The sequence below is a fragment of the Scomber scombrus genome, chromosome 12, assembly GCF_963691925.1.
Source record: "Scomber scombrus chromosome 12, fScoSco1.1, whole genome shotgun sequence".
Lineage (NCBI taxonomy): Eukaryota > Metazoa > Chordata > Actinopteri > Scombriformes > Scombridae > Scomber > Scomber scombrus.
The window spans coordinates 7038272-7063535 of NC_084981.1; the positions used below are offsets into that span (position 1 = coordinate 7038272).

The 25264-nt window shown below is 41.5% G+C and overlaps 1 protein-coding gene across 1 annotated transcript; it reads left to right on the plus strand.

Annotated features, from left to right (window-relative positions):
* Positions 1-1462: 1462 nt before the first annotated feature.
* btaf1 (BTAF1 RNA polymerase II, B-TFIID transcription factor-associated) lies at positions 1463-24661 on the plus strand. Its single transcript, XM_062430669.1, has 38 exons — positions 1463-1807; positions 2919-3042; positions 3504-3618; positions 5213-5356; positions 6033-6229; positions 7825-7958; positions 8911-9040; positions 9158-9226; positions 9327-9416; positions 9499-9594; positions 10508-10684; positions 10947-11087; positions 11211-11335; positions 11715-11835; positions 12008-12112; positions 12303-12452; positions 13162-13304; positions 14170-14344; positions 14482-14685; positions 15407-15827; positions 16034-16218; positions 16331-16487; positions 16864-16973; positions 17178-17379; positions 17588-17736; positions 17829-17981; positions 18589-18710; positions 18991-19158; positions 19344-19421; positions 19514-19643; positions 19738-19879; positions 19981-20111; positions 20406-20528; positions 20652-20804; positions 21110-21321; positions 21501-21660; positions 22004-22174; positions 23336-24661. Exons 1-38 carry the CDS (start codon positions 1794-1796, stop codon positions 23483-23485), a joined length of 5571 nt encoding a protein of 1856 aa, XP_062286653.1. The 5' UTR covers positions 1463-1793; the 3' UTR covers positions 23486-24661.
* Positions 24662-25264: the final 603 nt, after the last annotated feature.

Consider the following 25264-nt stretch of genomic DNA (forward strand, 5'->3'; position numbering starts at 1 on the left):
GTGTTGATTATACCCTCTGTAACCATGTGCTGACCTCATATGCTGACCTTTGCAGTGATCCATTCTAAAAGGAAAAAGTCTGAGGTGATTCATATATGTAAAATTAATGCAAATATGATCTGAAATACAGTTATGAGGTTACTTAGCAGCTCCATAGTCATAGTGCTAATAGTTAGATAATTTCTATAATAAGACACAATCTGCATATTTCATTTGCATTTTGCAAATAACTTTTGGATGTCAGCAATACAACTGTTGTCCACTAAAATGTCTGCATATTTGCCCAGCCGGTTAATCCTACTTAACACCATCTGAACTGTAGTAATCTGGGACGTTGAGCATGATTATTTTAGCTGAATGCCACTATTAGTGTTTGTTAAAACAACATCGATGTCAATTATTAACCTACGATTATTTTCACATGATGAAGGTTATCCATTGGCTTTTCAGGACCATGGTCAGCTCTGCAAATTGAATTGAAAGCAGCGGAAACTAACGGAAACAAAAAGTAGTTAGTATGCATAAAACATCAGAACAAAGGTGTAAATTGTTGAAGTCCCCCTTCACTCAAAATATGTGTTTCTTCTTGATCCTTCAGTTGGATGATTGAGCTTCACTGTGTAGGATGGTGTATGTGCAGAATTTGACACCAGAAGGCTGTTTTTACATTCATCTGCTGAAGTGAGAAGGTTTCTCTGTGCTTACTGAAAATCAGATTTTAAGGCATGTAGCTACAAGCATGACTTGTGACATCAGAAATACAGTGTAAGCTAATCCTGGTGCACATATTCAATTTACACAAGTGTGAAACTTGAAGCGTCCGGGTGTGCAAACACTGACAATGGACTTTACAGTGAAGTAGTGTCCACAAGTTCTGACATGAAATTTGTGACATTTCTTTTAAGGAGTGAGAAGAAGAATGTGTAATTTTAAGGATTTTTAAATGGTAATTCTACTTTTAATGTGGAAAAACATGTCAGACATGCATTATTGTATTATTGTTTCAAGCACAGTATTTTTTATGTCTTAACATAAGTCTGGAGGGGGTCTTTAATGTAAAAAAAAAAAAAGAGATAGATAGAGAGAGCTCCAGTGTTAAATTCTTAATGATGTGGTTAAATTATATATGGCTTGGGTATATAGAATAAACGCATGCACACATAAGCAAATTAATTACGTTATTTTAAAAATAATAATAATTAAAAAAAAGTTTTTAGACATTCCAGGGCCACGTTAAGTGCAACAATGTATCATCAGACATAAATGAGGAAAATGTAAACTGTTCCTTTTCCTTTTTTTTCCCCCTTTCTATTCGTATCCTCTTTTAACGTGCGTTTTGATTGGCTCTCCTCGGACGCTTGTAGCCAATCAGCCTCCGCCTGCTATGGAGGAAGGAATAAATGCAAGATGGCTCCTCATATAAAAACAGTCTTCTGGGTCGCCCTCAACGTGCAACAAAATAACTCTTTACACCTTATTAGGTTGAAATATTTGTCCGCAAAGACTTCTGAAGGGTAACTTAAGCTATAGATTGGTATGCGTACGGTACTTGGCGATATTTCGTGGGAGAAGATACCGAGGAGACAAGAGGGACAACTTTGAAGCCATGAATCGGTGGTGAAGTCGGTGTCTTTGGTCGACAGCGCGGGCCTCGGCGAGTTAGCGGCAGATGCTAACTAGCCCATGACTTCAGCCACTGTTATCCGCCGCATTGGAAACGTTAAACGGCAAAACTCTCCAATTACTGGGTGCCTGTTGAATGTGGGACGTGAGAGGCCGTACGACATCGGACCATGGCTGTATCAAGGTGAGACTGGCTTACTCTTGAGTGGAGCTTTTAACCTACTCATTCCTAACTAGCTTTACATTTGGCAAAGAATGGCGACGTCCGCCCTAACATGAGCCAGTCAGCTAACACATGATAACGTTATGGTGTTAAATTAGTCACTACTGCAGGGCCCGTCACCAAATAGGCTCATAACTCAAGTTTGGACTTAAATAATATTAATTATGTTCGTGTTTCGCAGTCTTCTGCTGAGCACAGGTTCACTCTAATTGTGAAGTTGTCAGGAAATCCAATTGGCGAACATGAGAAACGTTAAGTAACACAAACTGCATGTTTCAAGGGTTGTATTAATAGTAAGATATAATACATTGAATTTGCAACTTCCGAACTTTAAATTCACAGTGAAACTCGAAGGGCTGCAGTATTTATAGGATAAAAGACATACAGAAAATAATGAAGACGGAAAAACCCTTCAGTCGTGAATGTGACACAATGTATTCACATGGGAGGACACCAACTTGTCAAACAAACTATTTCCTTAACGTCACTTTTGATTGTGTCATCGACTACTAATGCTGCTTTGATCTGCATTTAAAGGATTGACTCGTGCTTTTCCGTTGTGATTGTTATGATAATGCCACGTGGTGTTTTTAATGGTCTGCTTTTGCATAGCAAAGTACACCAATCTGTAGTTCAGCTTTAAGTATTAGCGGGACCTAATGTCACGCCCCGTACATCCCTAATCCACTTCGCTTTATTAATAGATCGCCAGTGACCTAAGTGAAACACCCTGATGGTTAGGCAGGTTACCTTGGTGCAAAGCCAAACCATTTATAACCTGTAATGGTTTTATCCTTGTCAACAAGGTCCGCATGTTGTCTTGTTGCCATTTACTATTGTGTAAAGTTGTAATATTTTTGAAAAATTTTAATGTGGAAAAAAAAAAAGTCAAGTACACAACCTTAACATTTAGCTGCTATATGCTGTCCCTCTGATGAGGTTAGACGCTTAGAAGTGGTCTTTGAATAGCAGTTGAAATCAGGAACCAGTGTAATGTCTGCTGTGCAATGTTCATGATCTGCAGTGTGTCAGGTTACCACATTATATTTTATTTTATTACCTCTGTCTGTAGACTTGATCGTTTGTTTATCCTGCTTGACACCGGAACAACGCCAGTGACCAGGAAAGCAGCAGCCCAGCAGCTTGGAGAAGTGGTCAAACTCCACCCACATGAACTCAATAACCTCCTGACAAAGGTGAGTTTGGTAGTCCTGTGTTAACACAAATCTCCTTAAAAAAAGATAACTCAGGGGTTAAAGTTCTCAGTTCTCAGAGCAGTTTTAAATACTTTATTCAATACATTGTACACATTTCCTCCTGGATGACTTCTCAGGCTCAGGCTTTCTTGCTTTAAACCCTGAATAACCACATCAACTTGGGCACATTGGGCTGTCCTTCCGGTCAGACATAAGATAATGAAAATACATAACAGTGTAACACTCACTGTCATTGAGTTAGCTGTAATATATATTAGTACCTGGATTTAATTTTTGTGTATCATGATGACCTTAATTGACAGAGAGGGGGGAAATCAAGGGCACAGATTGTAATTTGTGCTGAGTGTTTAATTTATCTCTTTCCTGCTCTCTATATGTCAGACACTTTCAATTGAGAATACACATGCAGTAAATTGGCTCTATTTTCTCTCAATTACAAGGTCTTAACCTACCTAAGGAGTCCCAACTGGGACACTCGTATAGCAGCAGGCCAAGCTGTAGAGGCCATCGTGAAGAATATTCCTGAGTGGGACCCGGCCCCTAAGCCTAAAGAAGGTGAGCTCTTAGGCTGGTTCAATTAAATACTTACACTTTGTCACATCAGCTATGCACAAACTATTCAACAGTGGATTTGCAGTAAGATATTCTGTGAAATACTCTGCAGCTTTATTTAGTATATTTGTTCAAGCAAAGGTTCAGATGTCTAATGTTTACTTTAGGTTTAGGTAAAATACATGTAATGTCAATGATGTGATAAAGAGATAGTAGGAAGCATCTCTTTTTAGTAGCATAAAATATATTTGAAAGATCAGCAACAGTTTTGCTAGGAGATGAACCGATAACACGCAGGACTCGCTGTTCAAACACATAATGCAGACTGTTAGTTATGGAATAGTAATATATTATATCTACAGTAGGTCCTTTTTAGTACATGATATGGTGACCCTTGGGCTATGTGCACACTACGGGAAAAGTAATCTGCCAGTGCTGCGTTTTGTCTGACATGGTTCCATTCACACCTGTAGTTTCAGACCATGCTGTAAAAATTAAACATGTACACACAAACAACATTAGAAGAAAAATGCTTAAAACAAAATAATTCAATTTTGCATTATATTCGTCATCAGGTAAAGACTTTGGTTGAAAGGATACACATTTGTTGTTGCAATAACCCAAAATACTCCACTTGGTCTCAGCAGGTTAAAGCTGTTCTGATGCTCTCTCAATAATCAGTTGCACTGTGTTTTTGTGTGTAACCAAACACACAATTCTAGTGAAACATGTTTTTATGAGATTTTCAGCAGTTTAATTGAGGTTCATAAATGCCAACTGTTAAACTCCAGTATATTTTCATTTTGTAAAACACTTAAAACAAGGAACTTAACATATATGAATGATTAAATACTCAGTTGTTAAAGTGCAATTTGAGGCTTAATACCCTTTTCCTTCTTAAATATGGTAGGGAATGGAAAGCTAACCTGTGTCCATATCATCAAAACTTGAATATGTCTTGTCCTGCAGCTTGTTGAACGAGCCACCAAAACAAACATTCACTGAGAAGGTGGACCGCTAATGTCAGTTAGCAGTTAGATAGCTAATCAGCTGCAGCACATTAAACTGCACCTAAACATACCTGCTAATGTCACTTTAGACTCATTACATGCTTGTTTGGTCGTTGCTTTTTAAAATCTCTGTTAGCAACACGCTGTATGTCCATGACTTGCAACTACAGCAGTTAGTTTACTTAGTCTGTAATGAGACATTACATTTTTAAAATAGTCCTTGGTTCACATGAGTCATGTGAACTGTGGGGGTGCAATCTGTTAGTATCAGGGATTAACCATGTTCTGTTACGCCACAAGCACCTCTGTTGTGTGATTATCTGTATTTACATACAAAGCAAGTGCTCACAGATTTAGTGTAAGCCACAAAAAGTTAGCTCATTGACATTTGTATATCATCAGGCATATGTCTTTGCTCTAGAAAAGCTCTGTTTCCTTGAGTGGAAAGCACACACACAAGAGTCTAAGATGGAAGGTCAAACCGGAGGCAAAAGATGCCTCGTCATTAGTGCAGACATTACCTCAGATCCATTAAATAGTTAGAATGACAAATGCACATTTACAAGACTCTGTTTTGTTTCCTGTAGAGTCTTCTGAAGACTTATCGCCAGAGGATTCCTCCTGTGACCGACTGAGTTTCTACCACTTTGACATTTCCCGCCTACTCAAACACGGGGCGTCTCTGCTGGGATCTGCCGGAGCTGAGTTTGAGCTGCAGGATGACAAAACTGGTTTGTAGTGATTCAGAAGTTTTGTTTTGTTTTCTGTTTATCACCTGCAGTAACCTTTACACTGATACATTTTCAGGCTTTATTTTTTTTACAGATTTGTGGAAAGGAAATTTGGAGTCATTTGAGTGATCAATATAAGAGTACAGTGATCTTAGGTAGTGTTTTGAAAGAGATTTTGAGTTTGCGTGTGTGCTTAGCTTGTATTGTAAAAGCTCTTTGAGTGGTTGGATGATTAGAAATGCAGTCTATTTATCCATTAACCTTTACCATAGAACCAGCTAGGCTACTAAGTCATCAATTTGAATGCAATTTGAATAGGGAAAGCGTCTCGTTCTTACCTTCTGATGGTCATTTGAATCTGAACTTCCCGTCTATTTGTAACTCTGCATCCTGTTGTTATACCAGTCCTCACTGCCCTGTGACCTGATTTCACTTCTTATTCAAGGTCCCCTGTATTGTTGAAGTTAACTAAATTTAGCAAGTTCTTGGTGACTTTGAGTTACTCATGGTATTGTCACTGTATTTATTCATGGCTTTAACACCAGTCCTTTTTGCCTTCTAGTAGCATTTAGCTCACATACCCATTATTCCTCACACAACCACAGTATAGTCTTCCTCTATTTCTCTGCGCCATCTAGTCAAGTTTTCCACCTGACCTCCAGTTATTTGTTCTCAGGTGAGATGGACCCTAAGGAACGTCTGGCCCGCCAGAGGAAGCTTCTTCAGAAGAAGTTGGGTCTGGACATGGGTGCTGCTATCGGCATGGACACAGAGGAGCTATTCAACGATGAAGACCTAGACTATTGCCAACCAAGTGGGCCTAGAGCCCATGGCAGCAAGACTACAGCTGGATCCAGCTCCCGCAACCACGTGGTGGGTCTTATTTTAACTTCCAAGCTTTGATTCACCATTCATCAGAACTTTGTGTTTGGTTTACTGACACTTTAAATATGTCAGACAAATTGAGGGCTTTATTGCTGTTTATTGGGGATCTGTTGTTGCTGCTTCTTAAAGCAGTTGAATGTTCCTCTGTAGTCAGACTCTGAATGACTCAGTGCTGTACTGTGACCTGAGGACATAACCTGAATGACTGGGCTAAGTCAAACTAGATTATGGTGCCTACAGAGTTTTCAGCAATCTTATAAATTCATCAGCCACACCGTGCGACATGGACCTAATAAACTTTGGTACGACATCAAGTTTGATGTGTGTGTATATACACAGTACAGTGATCACACCTACTATATCGTAGGCTACAACACAAGTCAATGTAGAAGTAAATGTCATCCATCTGCAGTGCTACAGTGGTTAACAGGTAGCAAGGCCATGCAATAGTGATATTTAAGTATATGGAAAAAAAATCGAAAGTGAATGTGGATCCAGTTGTGGCTGTGTGAAAAGAGGCCAACTTCGATGCCAATTTTGCAAAGAGAACTTGTGGGTAATGTTAAGTATTTTTTAGTAGTGTCATGTTGATCAGTGCATTATTTCACGCTGCATTCGTAGTGATTAGTTAGTAGACATTAGTCATAGCAGCAGTGGCATTGTGAGATGGTTATCTCAAATTTCTGACACTGTCAGAATTTGTCCCATTCTATCTTTGGTCGCAATAGTCTGACGTCCTCTCACAGTCTGACATGGGGCCACCGTTTTGAAACAACAGCCCAAGATATCATCACACGTATTTCACGTTGGTCATCTTTCGTCTCAGACAGCCCAGAATCGCATAGCGTGTACCCGTGCTTTAGTCAAAAGAAAGAAGGCAGGCCCTAACTTGTCTCATAATGAAAGGGGCTGTTGCCGAGGATCTCTGCAGTGCCTATTCACACGAGTCAGTGACATCATGTTATCTTATAGTATACCCTGTGAGTTGGAGCAGGAAGGCTTGTCTGGACAGGATATCTGTTCAGAAAAATGTATTAAATTCAACCCAAATCATCTACTTTTTGGCTTGACACTGTTTGTTTTTTTTGTTTTTTTTCCCTGCCTCTCTTGGTGTACTATTCTTTTCTCTTCCTTTTTTGTATGTGAGTCAAACATGAACATTTGTGTGTCATGCAGTCAGTGTCCTGTCTGCCTTATCTGTCTGTGCATTTTAATTATCTCTCAGTACTGTCATTGTGGTATTACACTTACATAATGCATTGTTATATTTCTGTCTCATGGGTATGCAAAGTGTGAAATGTGCCATAAATCATACAAACCTATTAAGGTTTGTCTGGCATCTGTAGTTACAATGCTACTGACAACTTGTGCCTGCAGAGTGTGTGTGTGTGAGGGCAGTTGGTCTAGAAGAGCTGTTTTTTACTTCAAGAAGTATGCACCACTTGGAGATTTGTGATTTGAGCTCGAGAATTAATTTGTTAAATGATTCAAGAATTTTCACCCGGCATAATTTGCTCTCAATTGTAATGTCTAATGATCTGTGTGTGCAGTTAAACTTACAATTAATGACCAATTGTTTTCAGCCCATTCAAGCTGCCGAGTTGATCGACTCAGAGTTCCGGCCAGGCATGAGCAATCGTCAGAAGAATAAGGCCAAGAGGATGGCCAAGCTAGTGGCAAAACAAAGATCCAGAGACATGGATCCAAATGAGAAGAGGTAAGAATACGCATATGATATAACTGCAACATCCCCTGTCTGTTTAGGCCCGGAGACATTTTTTTATGTGTCATCTCAACCTCTCAAAAGACAGATCCAAATAGAAGGAATCGTAATCAATCTTTAAAGGTATACTATGCAAGATTTTCCTGAAAGACAAAAACCTCAAACTATGTTTAGACTCATGCAAACATAATCCCTCTCAATCATCATTTATAGCCCACTAGAAGTGTTTGGTCTTGTATCTACAAAGACTTTGGGCAGTGGGTGTCTAGCCTCCAGCCAATAACAGCACACAGGGTGTGAGGTCAGGACTCAAAGCTTAGCGACCAGGTTACATCGCTGTCTCCGTTTCTCTCCTCTGCTCTTTATCTTTGTTTCATGGATGTATAAACACAGAGCAGAGAGGCCACAGCGGACAGGATGAAGCTCTGCATTCACACAAAATCTGGCAATCTGGCACTTTTCCTGCAGGGTAGTGTGGAGGTGTGGGTGTGTTTTTATTTGAGCTTTAGAGCATAACCGCCGGGAAACAATCTAAACTAACGTTTATCTGATTCAAGGCTTTGTTCTCTCCAGCGCTGCTCACTGTCGTCATTCACTCTATAGCTCACTCAACCACCGCTGCTCTTGTTCACTTGCTCTGGTGTCAAGCCAGGGAAGAGGCGCCAACACCTTACACTAATCTACAAATCCTGCATAGTATATCTTTAAGTTAAAGAATATTGAACATATTAAACCTTATAGACATTCATTCCTTCATATATATTCAGTTGTGTATTCCTTTGCGTCAATGTAACTAATTGTCTGTGAGGGATGTGGGTTATTTCTTTAACAAGTTTGAGTTTTGACTATTGTGTATGCTTGCATATGGTCCATGTTTAAAATAAGAATGTTTAATAATTTATTGGAATAATTGACTTTATGATCTCTCCTTTTTTTTAAAATTCAGTAATGACAGTTTTGAAGGTGAACCTGAAGAGAAGCGAAGGAAAACCACCAATATAGTTATTGACCAACCGGCTACAGACCACAAAGTCTTAATTGACAACGTTCCAGATAACTCCAGTCTTTTAGAGGAGGTAAGGAATCAAAACGGCTAGTTAGTAACTCTGTGTCACGTCTTGAACGCTGTAATTGCTCAACTGAAACTGTAAATTCTTGAGTCGTGTGCTGATGTCTCATTATTTTGTCTTCAGATAAACGAGTGGCCTCTGGAGAGCTTCTGTGAGGAGCTCTGCAATGACCTCTTTAATCCTTCATGGGAGGTAAAAACAAAGCATTTAATTTTAGCTGTTTGTACACATATAGTACAACTATATTATAATCAGTGTAAAATTAATTCAAAATTGTATTGTTTGTTTACAGATCCGTCATGGCGCAGGCACAGGCCTCAGAGAAATCCTGAAGTCTCAGGGTGCTGGAGGTGGGAAGCTCGTGGGAAGCACTGCTGAACAGGTATATCATATCTTTTTTGGATTTTTATTGTTTCTGTGAAAGTTCCAACGTGACACTAACTGTGACTTTTGGTTCGGGTTAGATGTTACGACAGCATCAAGAGTGGATCGAGGACCTGATCATACGGCTGCTCTGCGTCTTCGCTCTGGACCGCTTTGGAGATTTTGTATCTGACGAGGTGTGGGCATGAAACACGGGAGACTAGATTGTCTATTTATTGCAGTCTTATCATACAGCGAAATATGTATTTGGCCTTGTAATATCTTCACTGTTTGCTTGTCAGATTTGTTCATATCTGTAGGTAGATTGTCAGTGACTCATAACGTCTGATTGTGTGAGAGGTGTTTCTTTTCTTTTCTTTCCATTGAGAGCAATGATTTTTCACATTGACACTCAATCTCTCGCACACGTTGCAATTACGTCTTACACAGCTTGACTGTTCTGGATAAAGCAGTTTTTTTTCTCTTCCTTCTCATCACTATGGCAACAGTGCTAGATAGCAGTGAGTTAAGTGTTAAGGAAGTGAAACAGTTTTTATATAGCAAGATAAAGCAGAGGGAAGCAGTTTACTCTCATAACTGTGGCGTGTTTTACATTTCATGTTCGCCAGTTTAATGGTGACACGAACCTCTCATAGTATAATGTGAAAAAACACAAATTACTGCCTCAAAACTGAATATAGAGGGGAGTTACATTACCATACAACCACTAAGGGAGAGTTAAGTAGATTTAGAGGCCTTGTATTTCATATTGGAGGTTATCTGTTAATGGACTTGTTTTGTTTTTATTGGTTTAAAAGGCTGTTTAATGACAGCCTCCTATACTGCTACACTGTATGTCTACTGGAGGTAGTACACAATTTGCTACTGAGACTCAAGATACTGTGACACTATTATAAATCTCCACCTACAGATCAAATAAACTGCATCACAACTGACGTTAATGGAGCCTGACTAGCTTAATAGGTCAATATTAGCCACACATTGGTAAACTGCTGTGTGTGTGTACATAACCACTCAATTAGCCATTTAACTCAGGTTTTTATTTTATTTTATGCATTTATTATATCTTTCTCTCTTTCTTTCTGCCAGGTGGTGGCTCCTGTCAGGGAGACGTGTGCCCAGACGCTCGGCGTGGCCCTTCGCCACATGAATGAAACCGGTGTTTCCATGACAGTAGACGTCCTGCTGAAGCTGCTCAAGGAAGACCAGTGGGAGGTCCGGCACGGAGGCCTGCTGGGGATCAAGTACGCACTGGCTGTCCGGCAGGTACCACCTGTTCTTTGCGTGTGTGCGTATGTGTGTGTATATGATGAGCTGTGAAATAAGCACAGCAGGGTTCTACAGTGTATTTGATTTAACCGCCATATGGTCATGAATATAAATTGTGTTGGGGGAGGTGGGGGGTTTTATTTTGGTCTGGAAGCATATGTTGTCCTTGTAGGGCGATGTCACTTCGGACACAATTCTCTCTCAACTCAGGGCTTTACATCTGTATTAATCTTCATCTGTCTGTTCTTCCGTGTCTCAGGACCTGATCTCTGTGTTACTGCCACGGGTGCTCCCTGCCATCACTGTGGGCTTACAGGACCTTGATGATGATGTCAGGGCCGTGGGAGCTGCATCCCTCATTCCTGTGGTGAAAGGCTTGGTGCAACTACTGCCCAATAAGGTCAGAGAGGCAATACTAGTCCGTTTAACATAATATCCTCATCAAGTATCAGTCTGTGTTGGAAGCCTCTCTTCATTGCCATAATTTAGTAGTGAAAATTGTGTGTTTTTGTGTTTGTCTCAGGTCCCTTTCATAGTGAACACACTGTGGGATTCTCTATTGGACCTGGACGACCTCACCGCTTCCACCAACAGCATCATGACGCTGCTGTCCTCGCTGCTAACATACCCGCAGGTCCGGCAGTGCAGGTCAGTCTCACAATAACAGCTGCTTACTGAAATGATGATCGCTTGGTTCTTTTTAACGTTACAAGAAGCTCACTAATGTCTATTGGCTCATCTGTTCTGTCATTTAGCTGAAAGTAGGCAAACTGTCTCCTCTGTTTTCTGTGGTTTGCGTGTAAAGTGGAGCACTGGGCCAGGACGTTGGCTGAACTTCACTTGAACTTAATTTAGATTTTTTAAAAACAATGAGACTACACATGCCCACCACTGAGCTAAGTTGCTACAAATGCATAATTAGATGAGCACTGACCCTATGCAATCAGGCAGAAGTTATGTTGTAGAGAGGCATTACTTTATTGTATTTGCCTGTTTTGTTTTGACACACTTTTGTTGTCCACTCCAGCATGCAGCAGTCATTAACAGTCCTGGTCCCTCGGGTTTGGCCGTTTTTGAGACACACTATATCATCCGTAAGGCGGGCAGCTCTGGAAACCCTTTTTACACTGCTGTCTAAAGCTGAAGAGGTACAACTGGATAATATTTAGATATTCATGTAACCTATGTGTTAAATCCAGTAGAACAAGTATTTGCCAAAGTATTAGAAAAGTAGTCAGTTGCCTTATTTTTATTCATAAGACTGCAGGCTAGTGTTTGAGTATCTGACAATGATGGTGGTTTGTGTGTTTTGTTTTTTAGAGCTGTGCAATGTGGATCAACCCCATCCTACAAGATATGCTCCGGCATATCTTCCAGTCATGCATATTGGAGAGCAATGAGGAAATCCTTGAACTGGTTCAAAAGGTTTGTGACCCACACTGCTGTGCTATCTGAAGGGTAAAACTACTAAGATGACATGTCAAGTTTTTATATTGCAAACAAGTGAAAAGATACTGAAATCTTAGCTTTTCCCATCATTAGCTTTATTGTTTTATTGGATACGTATAGTTCCCCATGTTGGCTTGTATTTGTTAATGTGTTGACCTGTGTGCAGGTGTGGATGGAGCTGTTGTCTCAAGCCCCCCATCAGTACGTAGTAGCGGCCAGCTGTCCGTGGATGGGTGCCTGGCTCTGTCTCATGATGCAGGCCTCACACATTCCCATAGACCTGAACATGCTGCTGGAAGTGAAGGCCCGTTCCAAGGTTTGTGCATTTCTATATCAAAATGTAAAACTAAAAATTAAAAAATGACAGTAAAATGGTTAAAATAAAACCTAATAATAACTGCTAGTTGGTGCAGTTTTATCAACTGAAATGGATAGATATATTTTGCAAGAGAGTGAAGACATTACACAAAACAAATGCACCTTGTCAAGGTTGCTAGGCGACAGTCTAGCTGACTTGCGCAAGACATATAGCTTGAAGGTAACGCACAATTCCCCCAGCCGCAGTCTGTGTGTGTTTGAGCCAGAGGGGTTTCAGCAACCCCAGCAGAGAAGCAACGCTGTGTTCAGCTCAACAAAACACTCACTTCAGTGTGTTCACTCAGGTGTGGCACCAATTTTAATTCAACACAGCCTTTTAATCAAATAATGATGTCTTTATTGCTGTGGGTGAGTGGATTTGAGGCACAGAGTGAGAGGTTTAATTTAGTGATGACAACAGGCTGTGTGTTACTTTGCTGCCCGGAGTGACATTTATTACACCACAAGAAGTCAACTCGGTGCTCCATTTGTTGAGTTAATTTAACTGTAACAAATATTCACAATTCATTCGGAAAAACTAGAACTAGATGCCAACAATGAAACTGCTGCACTGAATGATTTGGACAGTTTACAAACTTTTTTTTTTATTCATTGAAAAAGAGATGCACGATTCAGCATTATTGATTAGTGTTGTGTTGATGCAACAGGATAAGACTGGTGCAAAGGCTCGCCTAGGGACCAATCAGGTGAAGGAAACTGTCCAGGAGTATATAGCAGGTGCCGAGACGGTGACAGATGACCCTGTGACGAGAGACTATGTTGTGGTCCGTGCTCGCCTCATGGCTGCCAGGTAAGTTATGTTTGTGCTACAAAAATGGAAGAAATCATTGTGCTAGTACTGAACACACATAACCAAGGGGTGCGTTATATACATTGACTGTATTTAAAGACGGTAGTAGCGTGACATGACCCATTGGGCTTCAAACTGGCTCCAATGCCAGTTTGAAGCCCAATACGGAAATACGTCATGGATCCATTTGGATCCATGACGTATTTCCTTTCATGCTAACGGTAACTAACCGGGAACACAGAGTGGTGCACACTTGTACTAATGTTAACTAACTAACATGGCGGGTATAGTTATTAAGTAACATTAAACTGGCCAAAATATTGCGACAATAGTCTGAAGTAGTGTGAGTCCGGGAGCCGGGGTTTGAAACTGTCAATCACAGCTGTCAGTCAATGCCCACACTAATTTTTATCTTTATATCTTATTCATGGAGGAATAACTTTTTAAATGACCACCATCACACTTATTAGAGGACCTGAATTTAGAGATTGAGATCATAATGACTCGCTGAAGAAAATGTATTGACTTAGTACTTTAAATGAAGTTAAAAGGTAGTCTATTGGAGCCAGGGATTTAAAGGAGCCAGCACCTTGTGGCCGTCAGTGGTATTGCACTTTAAGGAACTTTTGCATTGGCTTCAATTTCAAGCTGTGGTTGTAGCCCATCAGTTATATACATTCAAGTGTCCTTTGTATGTTGCTCTGCTGATGATGACTGAGAAGCATCTTGTAGTCAACTTGTGACTGTTTATATCAGATCAATCATCAATTTCTCTTTTTATTCCAAAGGAAACTTGAATTGCAGTTTGCTTTCAAAATTCTAAAGTCTTGACTGTTTTCTTTTCTCTTTTTTGGCTGCCATCCAGATTGCTAGGGGCTCTGTGTAGGTGTATCTGTGACCCTCAGCTCAACGCTGCATCTCAGGAGATCCGACCAGCTGAGTCTCTGGGCCAGCTGTTGCTATTCCATCTCAACTCAAAGTCTGCCCTGCAGCGCATAGCTGTGGCACTGGTGCTGTGTGAGTGGGCTGCGTTGCAGAAGGTGAATGATAGTTAGGGCTTTAAGGGTTTTATTTATGTTTTGCTTTGTTTTTTGTGGAATAATTAAAAATTGCATACCAATGTCAGGCATTTAAATCGAAATACCTCTTCTTACTTTTCCAATCTTTCCCGTATCAGGATTGCCAGGTGGTGTCATCCATGGTGCAGCCTCGTCTTCTGGCCATTCTGTCAGAGCAGCTATACTATGATGAGATCGCGATCCCCTTCACACGCATGCAGAACGAGTGCAAGCAGCTCATCGCCTTGCTAGCTGACGCCCAAATAGACCTTCAAGACCGCCTCAATTGTAGTGTATTCACTATTGATCAAGCCAATGAACTGGTAAGTCCAGGTACACACAAAAAAATCTTTGACTTGATTAGATGAAGCAGAAACATATTCGCCACTTGCTAAATGAATAAGATGTAGTAGAAGAAAAGAGGGCGAGATGATCCCTGAACCAAACCAAACATGATTTAGAAACAGACGAGTGAACAAAAATAAACTACATATTATAATGAGTGACCCTGTGTAACACACTGTTCTTCCAGTGGGTGCACTAATGGGATGTGAAAAAGGCGATTTCATCATTTGCAAAGATTCATCTTCATATGGGTGTTGAGCCTTGCTGATATTTTATAAAATAAATTGTAGAAAATTTTAATTTCTCTTCCACACTGTACTGACAAAATACAGAAATGTGACCTTTAGAGCTGCACTTTGTACTGAGCAGTGAAATTTGCATCCAATTACACCTCTAGCTAGAACAAATTTTGCTGGGCAGGCCACCAATAATACTACTATTCTATTTAAATTAAAAAAACAAATTTAGTTTGGCACTTCACTATCATCACATTACACCTTTTAAAGGTATCTGGCTTCCATTATCATCGTCCAACTATAATTTGTTTCCTGTCCAGGTCTTCACTTCCTGAACTGACAGTTTGGGTAATGGTTTTGGTATCCAGCTGACTGTCATTTCCAGAGGTTAATGGGTACTGCACTATGTAACAGACCGCTGCCATTCCAGTCACTCACATTCTCCTTCCTGCTTGTTCCCTAGGTAACCACCATCTTCACAGAGGCCACTGCGGGTCTGAACGTGAAGTCGAATGAGTGGCAGGGGCTGGACAGTAAACGACAGCAGGCTCAAGCAACAGTGATGGAGACCAACACCGAATGGCAGCAGCTGCATCTCCGCGTCCACATGTTCGTCGCCTGTGCAGTGATTAACCTTCAGGTGCTTCCTGACAAGCTCAACCCTCTGGTCAGGCCTCTGATGGAGGCCATCAAGCGGGAAGAGAACACCCTGATTCAGGGTTACGCTGCTTCTTTCATAGCCAAGCTGCTGCAGCAGTGTGCTGGACGCTCCCCGTGCCCCAACCCCAAGATTATTAAAAACCTATGTGCCTCATCCTGCGTGGACTCCTCAGTTACCCCCTCATCTGCTTGTCCTGTAACCCCCGCACAGGAACCTGCTAAAGGTAACAGTTTAAATGTATATATTCTTATCACCATGCAAGCTGCCAGTAGCCCTTCATTGACATTTTAAGCATTCTGCTGATCCTGAAAGATATCACAACCTGAAAATATTCCCCTCTCTCCATCTCTGCATCATAAACAATGTTCGGTGTACACATTTCTTTGGCACTCACCCTTTTTTTCCTTTCCTTATTTCTGATGTCATTAGGCAGTGGTTTGGAGAAAGAAGGCATGCATCACATGGTAAACAAAACTCGAGGCATCATCACTCTGTACCGTCACCAAAGGGCAGCGTTCGCAATCACCAGTAAGAGGGGCCCAGCTCCGAAAGCTCCCAAGACCCCCACCACAGAGCTTCCTCCTGGCAGCACCATCAGCACAGATAACGATGAGGTACAGACGCTATGAGACAATGCAGGGCTCGCATTTACGTCATCGTGATCGTCCTCATATGGACAAACAGGTTGTGTTTACCCCGGTTTTTTCTTAACTTGGCTTTTTTTAGAGCAAGAAGCCATTTCTAATTCAGAGGAGAGGAGCCGAGTACTCCCTAACAACTGTTGCCAGGCACTTTGGTTCAGACCTCACCAAGTCTCTGCCATACCTTTGGGAGAACACAGTGGGACCATTGAGGACGGTGGTGAATGAAAATCAACGCATCGGTATGTCGATTTACTTTGTCTGCCAGCTGCTGACCCATTTACAGTCTCTGACACTGATAACAGCACAGCTCCACACCTGTCAGTTACATTTGTGCCAACACAGCCACCCAGATCAACACTCCTTAGAGTTGATGAGCAAGTGTAGTTTATTGGCTGTTTTTCAAGGTGCAAACGTGTTGACTCATAGGCTCAGAATTCAGTTTTCTCAGGGTTTCATTAAAACTTACTGAAAGAAAGTCAAGTATCGATGTTCAGTCCCAATCTGTGTACATCAATGCAGTTAACTTTATTTTAACCAATATTATCGACTCGGTATCTTCTAGGACTCTTAGAAACTGTTCCACTGAATTGCTCTGTGTGTCTCTGTGTGTTCTAGACAGGCAGGTCCAGCTGGAGAGGGGAGACGCTGCAGCTCAGGAACTGGTCAACTCTCTACAAGTGCTGGAAGTCATGGCTGGAGCCATGGCTCATGAACTCAAACCTTTGGTATGATTTATTATACTATTACACCACTTTTAGTAAAGTCACCTGGTTGAAATTCTAGTGCTGTGATCACGTTATATGAAAATAGCATCTTGTCTACACTGTTAATGTAAATGTGTAAATGTCAGTACCAGAAAATCAATTAATCAAAACAGCAATTGAAATGTAACAATTGAATGTCTCTCTTCTGTTCGTTTTGTACTTCAGCTTCTGGAGCACCTCCCTCATCTGTTCACCTGCCTGCAGCATCCGTACACAGCGGTGCGTCACATGACGGCGCGGTGCGTGGGCGTGCTCAGTAAGATAGCAACGCTGGAGACCATGAACAGTTTTCTTGAGTCCGTGCTACCCTGGTTAGCAGCTATCGAGGACTGCACCAAACAGGAAGGCGCCATCGAGTCTTTGGCCTGTATCCTTCACACACTGGCATCTTCAAATATCTGTAGGGTGGAAATGTAATGGCACAATGCATTTATAACACTTATGTAGTAGTTGGAGTAGTCTTTCTATGTGACAAACATATGGGGATGTATGTGTGTATGAGACCTACATTTATGAAGGATTGTGTGCTCTGTGTTATATCTGGAGTCGATTGTCCTTGACCAACATGTATCCAGGTGTCATGGAGCAGCTGGAAGTGGACATCGTACCCTACATTGTGCTGCTGGTAGTACCAGTGTTGGGCCGTATGAGCGATCCCAGCGACAGCATCCGTTTCATGGCCACACAGTGCTTTGCTACACTCATCCGCCTGCTGCCACTAGAGGTAGAACCACACAAATGGCAAAAATGAAATCACTTGATAATCCACTGATATTATAATAATATAGTGCTTTGTTTGCTTCTTTTGATTACCAGGCAGGTATACCAGACCCTCCAGCCATGTCCGCTGACCTCATCCAACAGAAGGCCAGAGAACGCCACTTCCTGGAGCAACTGCTCGATGGCAGAAAGTTAGAGAACTACAAGATCCCTGTGCCCATTAAGGCTGAGCTCCGAAAGTATCAGCAGGTGTGTGTGATGGTTTTTCAGAGTCCACCACTTCTATTCAGTAGCTCCTCAAGCATCAGATGAAAGATGCCCAGCCTGTGTTTTAACACCTTTTTAACAACTCTAGGAACACTTCAGCGCTCTGTGTCTCAGCCATCTCTTCACCTAGAGGCCCATCGTTTTTTGCCAGATCTTAGGAATGAAGTTTTGCTTTTAAACGTTGCAGGCCGATGATGTAGAAAACAGAGATGCTGACAGCAAATAGCTTTCCTGACAGGCAATTTATAGCAGTGGAATGGAGATGGCGACTAAGTGCTGGTTCCTTTTTAGAAATGTTGGTAGTTGGCAGTCCTGCTGAGACAAGTCATCTAACTCTTAAATGGAGCGGAGCAGCCATCCAGCTCAAACGCTGCTATCATTGTCGTTTCTATTAGTCAACAAACTGCTCACGGATCTCCAGCCTCTCAACCGTAACTCACTCAAAATGTCTGGCTGTAAAACCAACTGCAATTACAGGGAATGTCTGTTTGTCAAGACTTTAGCACTATTTATCACCCACGTTAAGGTGACATGATGACCACAGATCTGGCCGATCAGGTTTTTCTGATGCCTTTGTTTCCTCTTGCAGGATGGAGTGAACTGGCTGTCCTTCCTGAACAAATACAAGCTGCACGGGATCCTTTGTGACGACATGGGCCTTGGCAAGACGCTGCAGTCCATCTGCATTCTGGCAGGAGATCACTACCTCAGGTACAAAGCCTGAGCAACAACATTACTGCTATTATTGTGTTTCGCTTTCAACTGTACAGTGTCTGTACATGGAGTCGCCTGCTGTTGACAAGATGTACTGCACCATGACTCGTACAGCTGTTAGCACTAGAGCTTTACACCTGTAAAACCTGCTAAGAACTCTTCATTCAAGTGATGTATCCCAGTTTCTGATCTCATCTTGATCATTATTTTTTTGTTATATTTAAGTGTATAAGTGCTCTTGACTCAGCCCTTTCTGCATTGTGTGATTCTTATTCAGAGCACAGGATTATGCCAAGACAAAGGCGGCAGACTGCAGCCCCATGCCCTCTCTGGTGGTGTGTCCCCCCACGTTGACTGGCCACTGGGTGGATGAGGTGGGCAAGTTCTGCTCCAAAGAGTACCTCAACCCACTGCACTACACTGGGCCCCCTACAGAACGAATGCGGTAAGGAGAGGATGATTAATGGCCTTGTCCTAAATTTGTAGACTTTCAAAACTACCTATAAAGAATAAGCAAAATAACTATGACTACATATTTTATGGTTCAATCAGTTTTTTTGTTTATTAATAGAAACATTTTTAAGAATCATGAAAAAATATTATGAAGCTGATAAACATCTTTGTTTCCAGGTTGCAACACCAAGTGAAAAAACACAATCTTGTAGTAGCCTCTTATGATGTTGTACGAAACGACATCGACTTTTTTAGGTGAGTACTGTTCAAATTATAAATCAGTGTGTGTGTTTTGGAGGTAGATGTACCTTTTTGTGATCCGGATTTCTCTTTTTCTTCTTTTGCAGAAATATAAAATTCAATTACTGTATCCTTGATGAGGGTCATGTCATCAAGAACGGGAAAACTAAACTTTCCAAAGCCATCAAGCAGTTGGCTGCCAACTTCCGACTCATTTTATCAGGAACCCCCATTCAGGTGAGGGCCTGTCTTTGTTTGTTGATCTGTGAAATTCAGTTTCTTTTGTATGTTTATGACTCGGAACATGAATTTTGTTGCTCTCCTTCCACAGAACAACGTCCTGGAGCTCTGGTCGCTCTTTGACTTCCTCATGCCGGGCTTCCTTGGAACAGAGCGTCAGTTTGCTGCTCGTTATGGCAAACCAATCCTGGCCAGCCGTGATGCCAAAAGTTCCTCAAGGGAACAGGAAGCAGGTTTGTTGGCTCCCTCTCTCTGTTTTTTTAAATAATTCTTGTATTCCGTTTATGTCAAAGACTTTTAAGATTAGAATACAAACCAAGGTCTTTCCCTCTAGGTGTCCTCGCGATGGAGGCCCTACATCGACAGGTGCTACCTTTCCTCCTGAGGAGGATGAAGGAGGATGTCCTCCAAGACCTTCCTCCTAAAATAATTCAGGATTATTACTGCAACCTGAGTCCTCTACAGGTACTTCAGGCCTTAACAACAACCTTATGAATATTTTACCACATGTCTGAGTGCCTTATCTCTCAGTCATCATTTTTGTTGCCATTAGTTGTAATTAGAGTGATCTGGGATGTTCAAGGGTCTTCTTTAGTGTTTACTAAAAGCATCCAGAAAGATTATAGGAAAAAGCTAAATGCCTTCCTTATATGCTGACATAATTTTAGGTTGAAGTGATGTGTCCATTTTCTGTTGATAGTGCAAATGGATAATGGCAGAATTTCAGTTAAAAACTTTCTCTCTTCTCTCTGCCTGCAGGTTCAGCTGTATGAAGACTTTGCAAAGTCTCGAGCCAAGGCTAGTGTGGAGGACAGCATCTCTGTGGCCTCTACAGAAGAGGAGGAAAAACCTAAACTGAAGGCTACAGGCCATGTCTTCCAGGTACACATTAAACTTTTCCCGACATTTATCTGTTGCTGTTCTAAAAATAGTTCAGCTATTATGTAACCATAGATCTTCTCCTTCCATGCAGTAATGTATACCTCCATGTCTACTTTCTCTCAGGCCCTGCAGTACCTGCGGAAGCTGTGTAACCACCCGAGCTTGGTCTTGACGGCGCAGCATCCAGAGTACAAACGCATCACTGAGCAGCTGTCATGTCAAAACTCCAACCTGCGGGACATTCAGCACGCACCCAAACTCTCTGCTCTCAAACAGGTAACCTGCCACAGTGTCAGCTTTCCATCATTTCTGCTCGGTGAGCCAAAGTTAGGAATATATAACACATAATCCATGATAATGAGGATTTAATAATAGGAAGTTTTAATGAAAGTATTATAGTTGTGTGTATATAATAAGAATGTAGTTTTAAGTTTCCTTGGTGAAGAGTACAGTAGTGTTTTCTATGAAAGTGAATTAAATATTACATTTTTTTTTTTTTTTTTTTTCAGTGCAAAAACAGAACTGTACTGTCAACCTTTACACTGTCTCATACTGTGCTGCTTGTGTGTTTTTGTCTATAGTTGCTGTTGGACTGTGGTCTTGGTGGTGGTGGAGGATCAGAGGGAGGCACTGAAGCAGTGGTGGCCCAGCATCGTGTGCTCATTTTCTGTCAACTAAAGAGTATGCTGGATATTGTGGAGCACGACCTGCTGAAACCCAAATTGCCCAGTGTAACCTACCTGAGGCTGGACGGCAGCGTGCCGGCCGGCCTGCGCCACTCCATCGTCTCCAGGTCAGTGGGTTGAGTTTTCATGTGGTTATTTAATCAAAAGTGGAGCAAAGTGATCCCAGATTCATTATTTTAAATGTGAGCAGCTACTGAAGTCCATATATTGATATATAGTTCTAACTAGAAAACCAAACACTTTCTGATACTTTTCTGAAACTGATACTGTTTGTCCTCTGTTTCAGGTTTAACAATGACCCATCTATTGACGTGTTGCTGCTGACCACACATGTTGGTGGTCTGGGTCTGAACCTGACTGGTGCAGACACCGTGGTGTTTGTGGAACATGACTGGAACCCCATGAGAGACCTGCAGGCTATGGATCGAGCCCATAGGATAGGACAGGTACTGATGTTGGACACACATACAGCAGAATACAGGACACACACATCCAAACACAATCACATGTGGAGCATTACTTCCTTTAATAAATTCCAATTGACAATTGATAATGAATTCAAGATGCTCCTGGCTCCCACATTTGGATATAACTTGAACGTGTTTCTCTGATGCATTATTAAATATGTCCTTTGCTCTGATAAGCCTTTGGATCCTATGACACTGCTGCTCTTGTCTGAAACCATTCATGCAATATGACCCAAGTCAAATTAAATTGGCAGGGTGGAGACATGTTTTCCTCATTTCAAACCTCCTCCTAATGTGTCTCATTGTTTTTTGTATTGTGCAGAAACGGGTGGTGAACGTGTACAGGCTCATCACTCGAGGCACTCTGGAGGAGAAGATCATGGGTCTGCAGAAGTTCAAGATGAGCATCGCCAACACCATCATCAGCCAAGACAACGCCAGCCTGCAGAGCATGGGCACGGACCAGCTCCTCAACCTCTTCACTCTGGACAAGGTGAGGCCTCCAAATCTTTCTCACACACACACACACACACACACACACACACACACACACACACACACACACACACACACACACACACACACACACACACACACACACACACACACACACACACACACACACACACACACACACCAGTTAAAGCTCCACAATATCTGCTGTAACTTGATTTGGGTCAGGTGTTTACTACTGAAATTTGTTAATACTTCAAACTTGAATGCATTCATGCAGTATGTAAATGTACAAAATAAAAGCACTTCCATGCTCCTTATCCAACAAGTAGTTGCACACACTAATAAAATACAATACAATAGATATAAAAACAACAATGGCTGCATTTTAACTATAATGAAAGTGTACAGCACCCAACATTCAAAAAACTTTAAATGGATCTTAACATTGAGCGTATTTCCTGTTCTTGTGTATACTGGTTATTACTTCAGGGATACTGAAGTATCTTAAACCTGTTTTGTTTTTTTATTAATGTGGCCACATTAAACAAACCAATTGAAATCTTCAGTCATTTGCCAAAAGCAGAGAGGTTTCTCTCACACTAAATGATGCAATGTGGGAAACCAAAGGCGTGTCACTGGCTTTTTTAATGACTTGTGTATAGACAGTAGTAGTCAGGGTTTTCCACAGCATATTGTAACAAAAGGCGCCTTGCCGGAAACAAATACTGCCACTGCTGACATTAGAAGATATTATGACAGTTGACTGATCTTTTGCCTTGAACTTAAATGTTATGTGTTCATTTCAAAGAGGCTATACAATACAATAAAGGCTGCATGTTCAGTAAGTAAGGCTGTTGTTTAGACCATCACCTAGCGACTGATGTAAATGTTCAGGAAATAAAAAGCATCAGGATTTGTTTGATTGAGCTCAGCAGATGACACTAATCCGTCACACCTCCTTTCCTGAGTAGAACACTGGCAGTGTTTGTACTGTTTTGATCTGACAGATTGTTTTTCTTATTTCTACACCCAAGTCCTGATTAGAAAAACATATATGAGCAAAGCCTGTTTTCTCACATTCCCCACTAATCCTGACATAGACATGTCCAAAAGTATGTGTTGTACTAGTGTACATGTTGAACTTAAAGCATGTCAAGCTGAACATTTATCATGCGTGTTTTCTGTTTTGTTTCTTTAGGGTGATAAAGGCGAGCGGGGTGAGCAGTCTCAGTCAACCTCAGGAAAGTCCTCTATGAAGTCTGTGCTGGACGGCCTGGGAGAGTTATGGGACCAGCAGCAGTACGACACAGAGTACAACCTGGACAGCTTCATGCACTCCCTGCAGTAGTACCGTATGACGCCACGTATCCTCCATCCGTCATCCCGTCTGCTGCTGGCCAAGCAGGACCTGGTCAGAGCCCGAGGAGAATCCTGCTGCTGCCATTATCTGCCCCTTTACCAAATTCCACCATCACACCCCTAAACATGTCACTGATTTTAAAAATAGTGACAGCAAATGTCCCAAAGCAATAACTAAAACACAGCCAGAATGAGGACGCTCTCTAATTGACATGTAAGCCACATTAGAGCATTTTCCTCTGATATTTACAGAATTTCTTAACATTGTTAGACATCCCATAATTGCTTGAGAGCCAAACCGCACAGGTTTTCAACTAGTCATTTACTAAACGGCTAACAGAATATAATGGTATGATGATGATATACCATCCGTGACAAATATCTCCAGTGTTGTTTTTACACCATCTCCATAGTTAACAGCAGCTCCACCACTGTGTGCAGTGATGCTGCTGTACCCTCTCAAGCATACAGTATATCTTAAATGTAGTTTCTTTATAGTTATAGCAGCAGGTGCTACTTTTGCAGCCTGCTGCCCACCTCCCTCCATTGCATCCCCAGAGTATACAGTGTTGACTGCTTCAGACACCATCACCCAGTTGCACCTCCCTAGAGTGTCTACCCCACCCCACCCCACCCCCACACCCCTACTCATCACAGAGTCTTAAAAGCACTGCTATACCCAGCCAAACGTGTCATCACCTCTCTGACTGATGGGATACAAACATGTTTTTGTAAGACAAAGGGAAACAGAGCGAGAGTGACGAGCTCGCATTGGAGAAACCACAGGATGTCATCACAGTGTACCAGCTTTTTATAGCACGTCAGCGACTGCTGGGCCGAGCTCAGGAACTGTTTGTGCTAAGACAAAGATGACTCCCCAGCCTCCAGATGGCGCTAGTTTATACTTGCCCCCCCCAAGGAGAGGGGGGGTGAAGGAATGATAGATGTGTTGTGTCCAGCTTCTCCAAATGTGGTGTAAAATGATCTGTGACAGCACTGCACTTGAAGCAGCATTACAGAGACTGAACTTTGGGGCCAAGCTGAAACTGGTACCTGAAACTTGTCACAAGTATTTTAAAAAGAAAAATAGGCTTGTACATATTTCTGTAATTGCTGCTTTTTGTTTATGATCGTGGAATTGTAATAAATTCTACAAAACCTTTGAACTACATATGATCTTTTCTCTCCTTGCATGTTACTGGTGATGGCCAGTAGATGGTGTGATTGTCCATCCTGAAAAAATACTACTGTTTAGGCCTGAAATAGGGTCACAATAGTCATTTTTTTCCTGAGCACTTTACAGCATTCTCATCCATGTTGGCTTAAAGATTGAGGACAGGTATATGAATAAGAACAGTGAGTTGCCAAAGTGCATAATGCAAGTTAGTATTGGTCAGTTCTGGTGCAGAACAGGGGACAGAGAGGATGCCATGCAAAAGACCACAAGGTTTCACAGCGTCATACAACTACGTTTAATAAGATTTGCTTATTAGTACAGAAAAAGGAAAAATTAAGGTGGGAACTACAAACTCTGAAGCAGTAGTAAGCATTAGCAGCATTGAGCTCCATGTTTTCAAATCACAGTTAAACTGCAAAAGATTAGACAACCATAGGTCCAAGCCAAAAATCCGAAAAGCCTTGCCAAGATTAGAACCAGTGTTTTTAAGTCAGGAAATAAGAACTTTTTGAAAATAAAAACACAGATGCCGTAGTAAAAAGAGAAAACAATGTACATTTCAAAATTAGTGGGATGTTTGTGAAAAAAAGC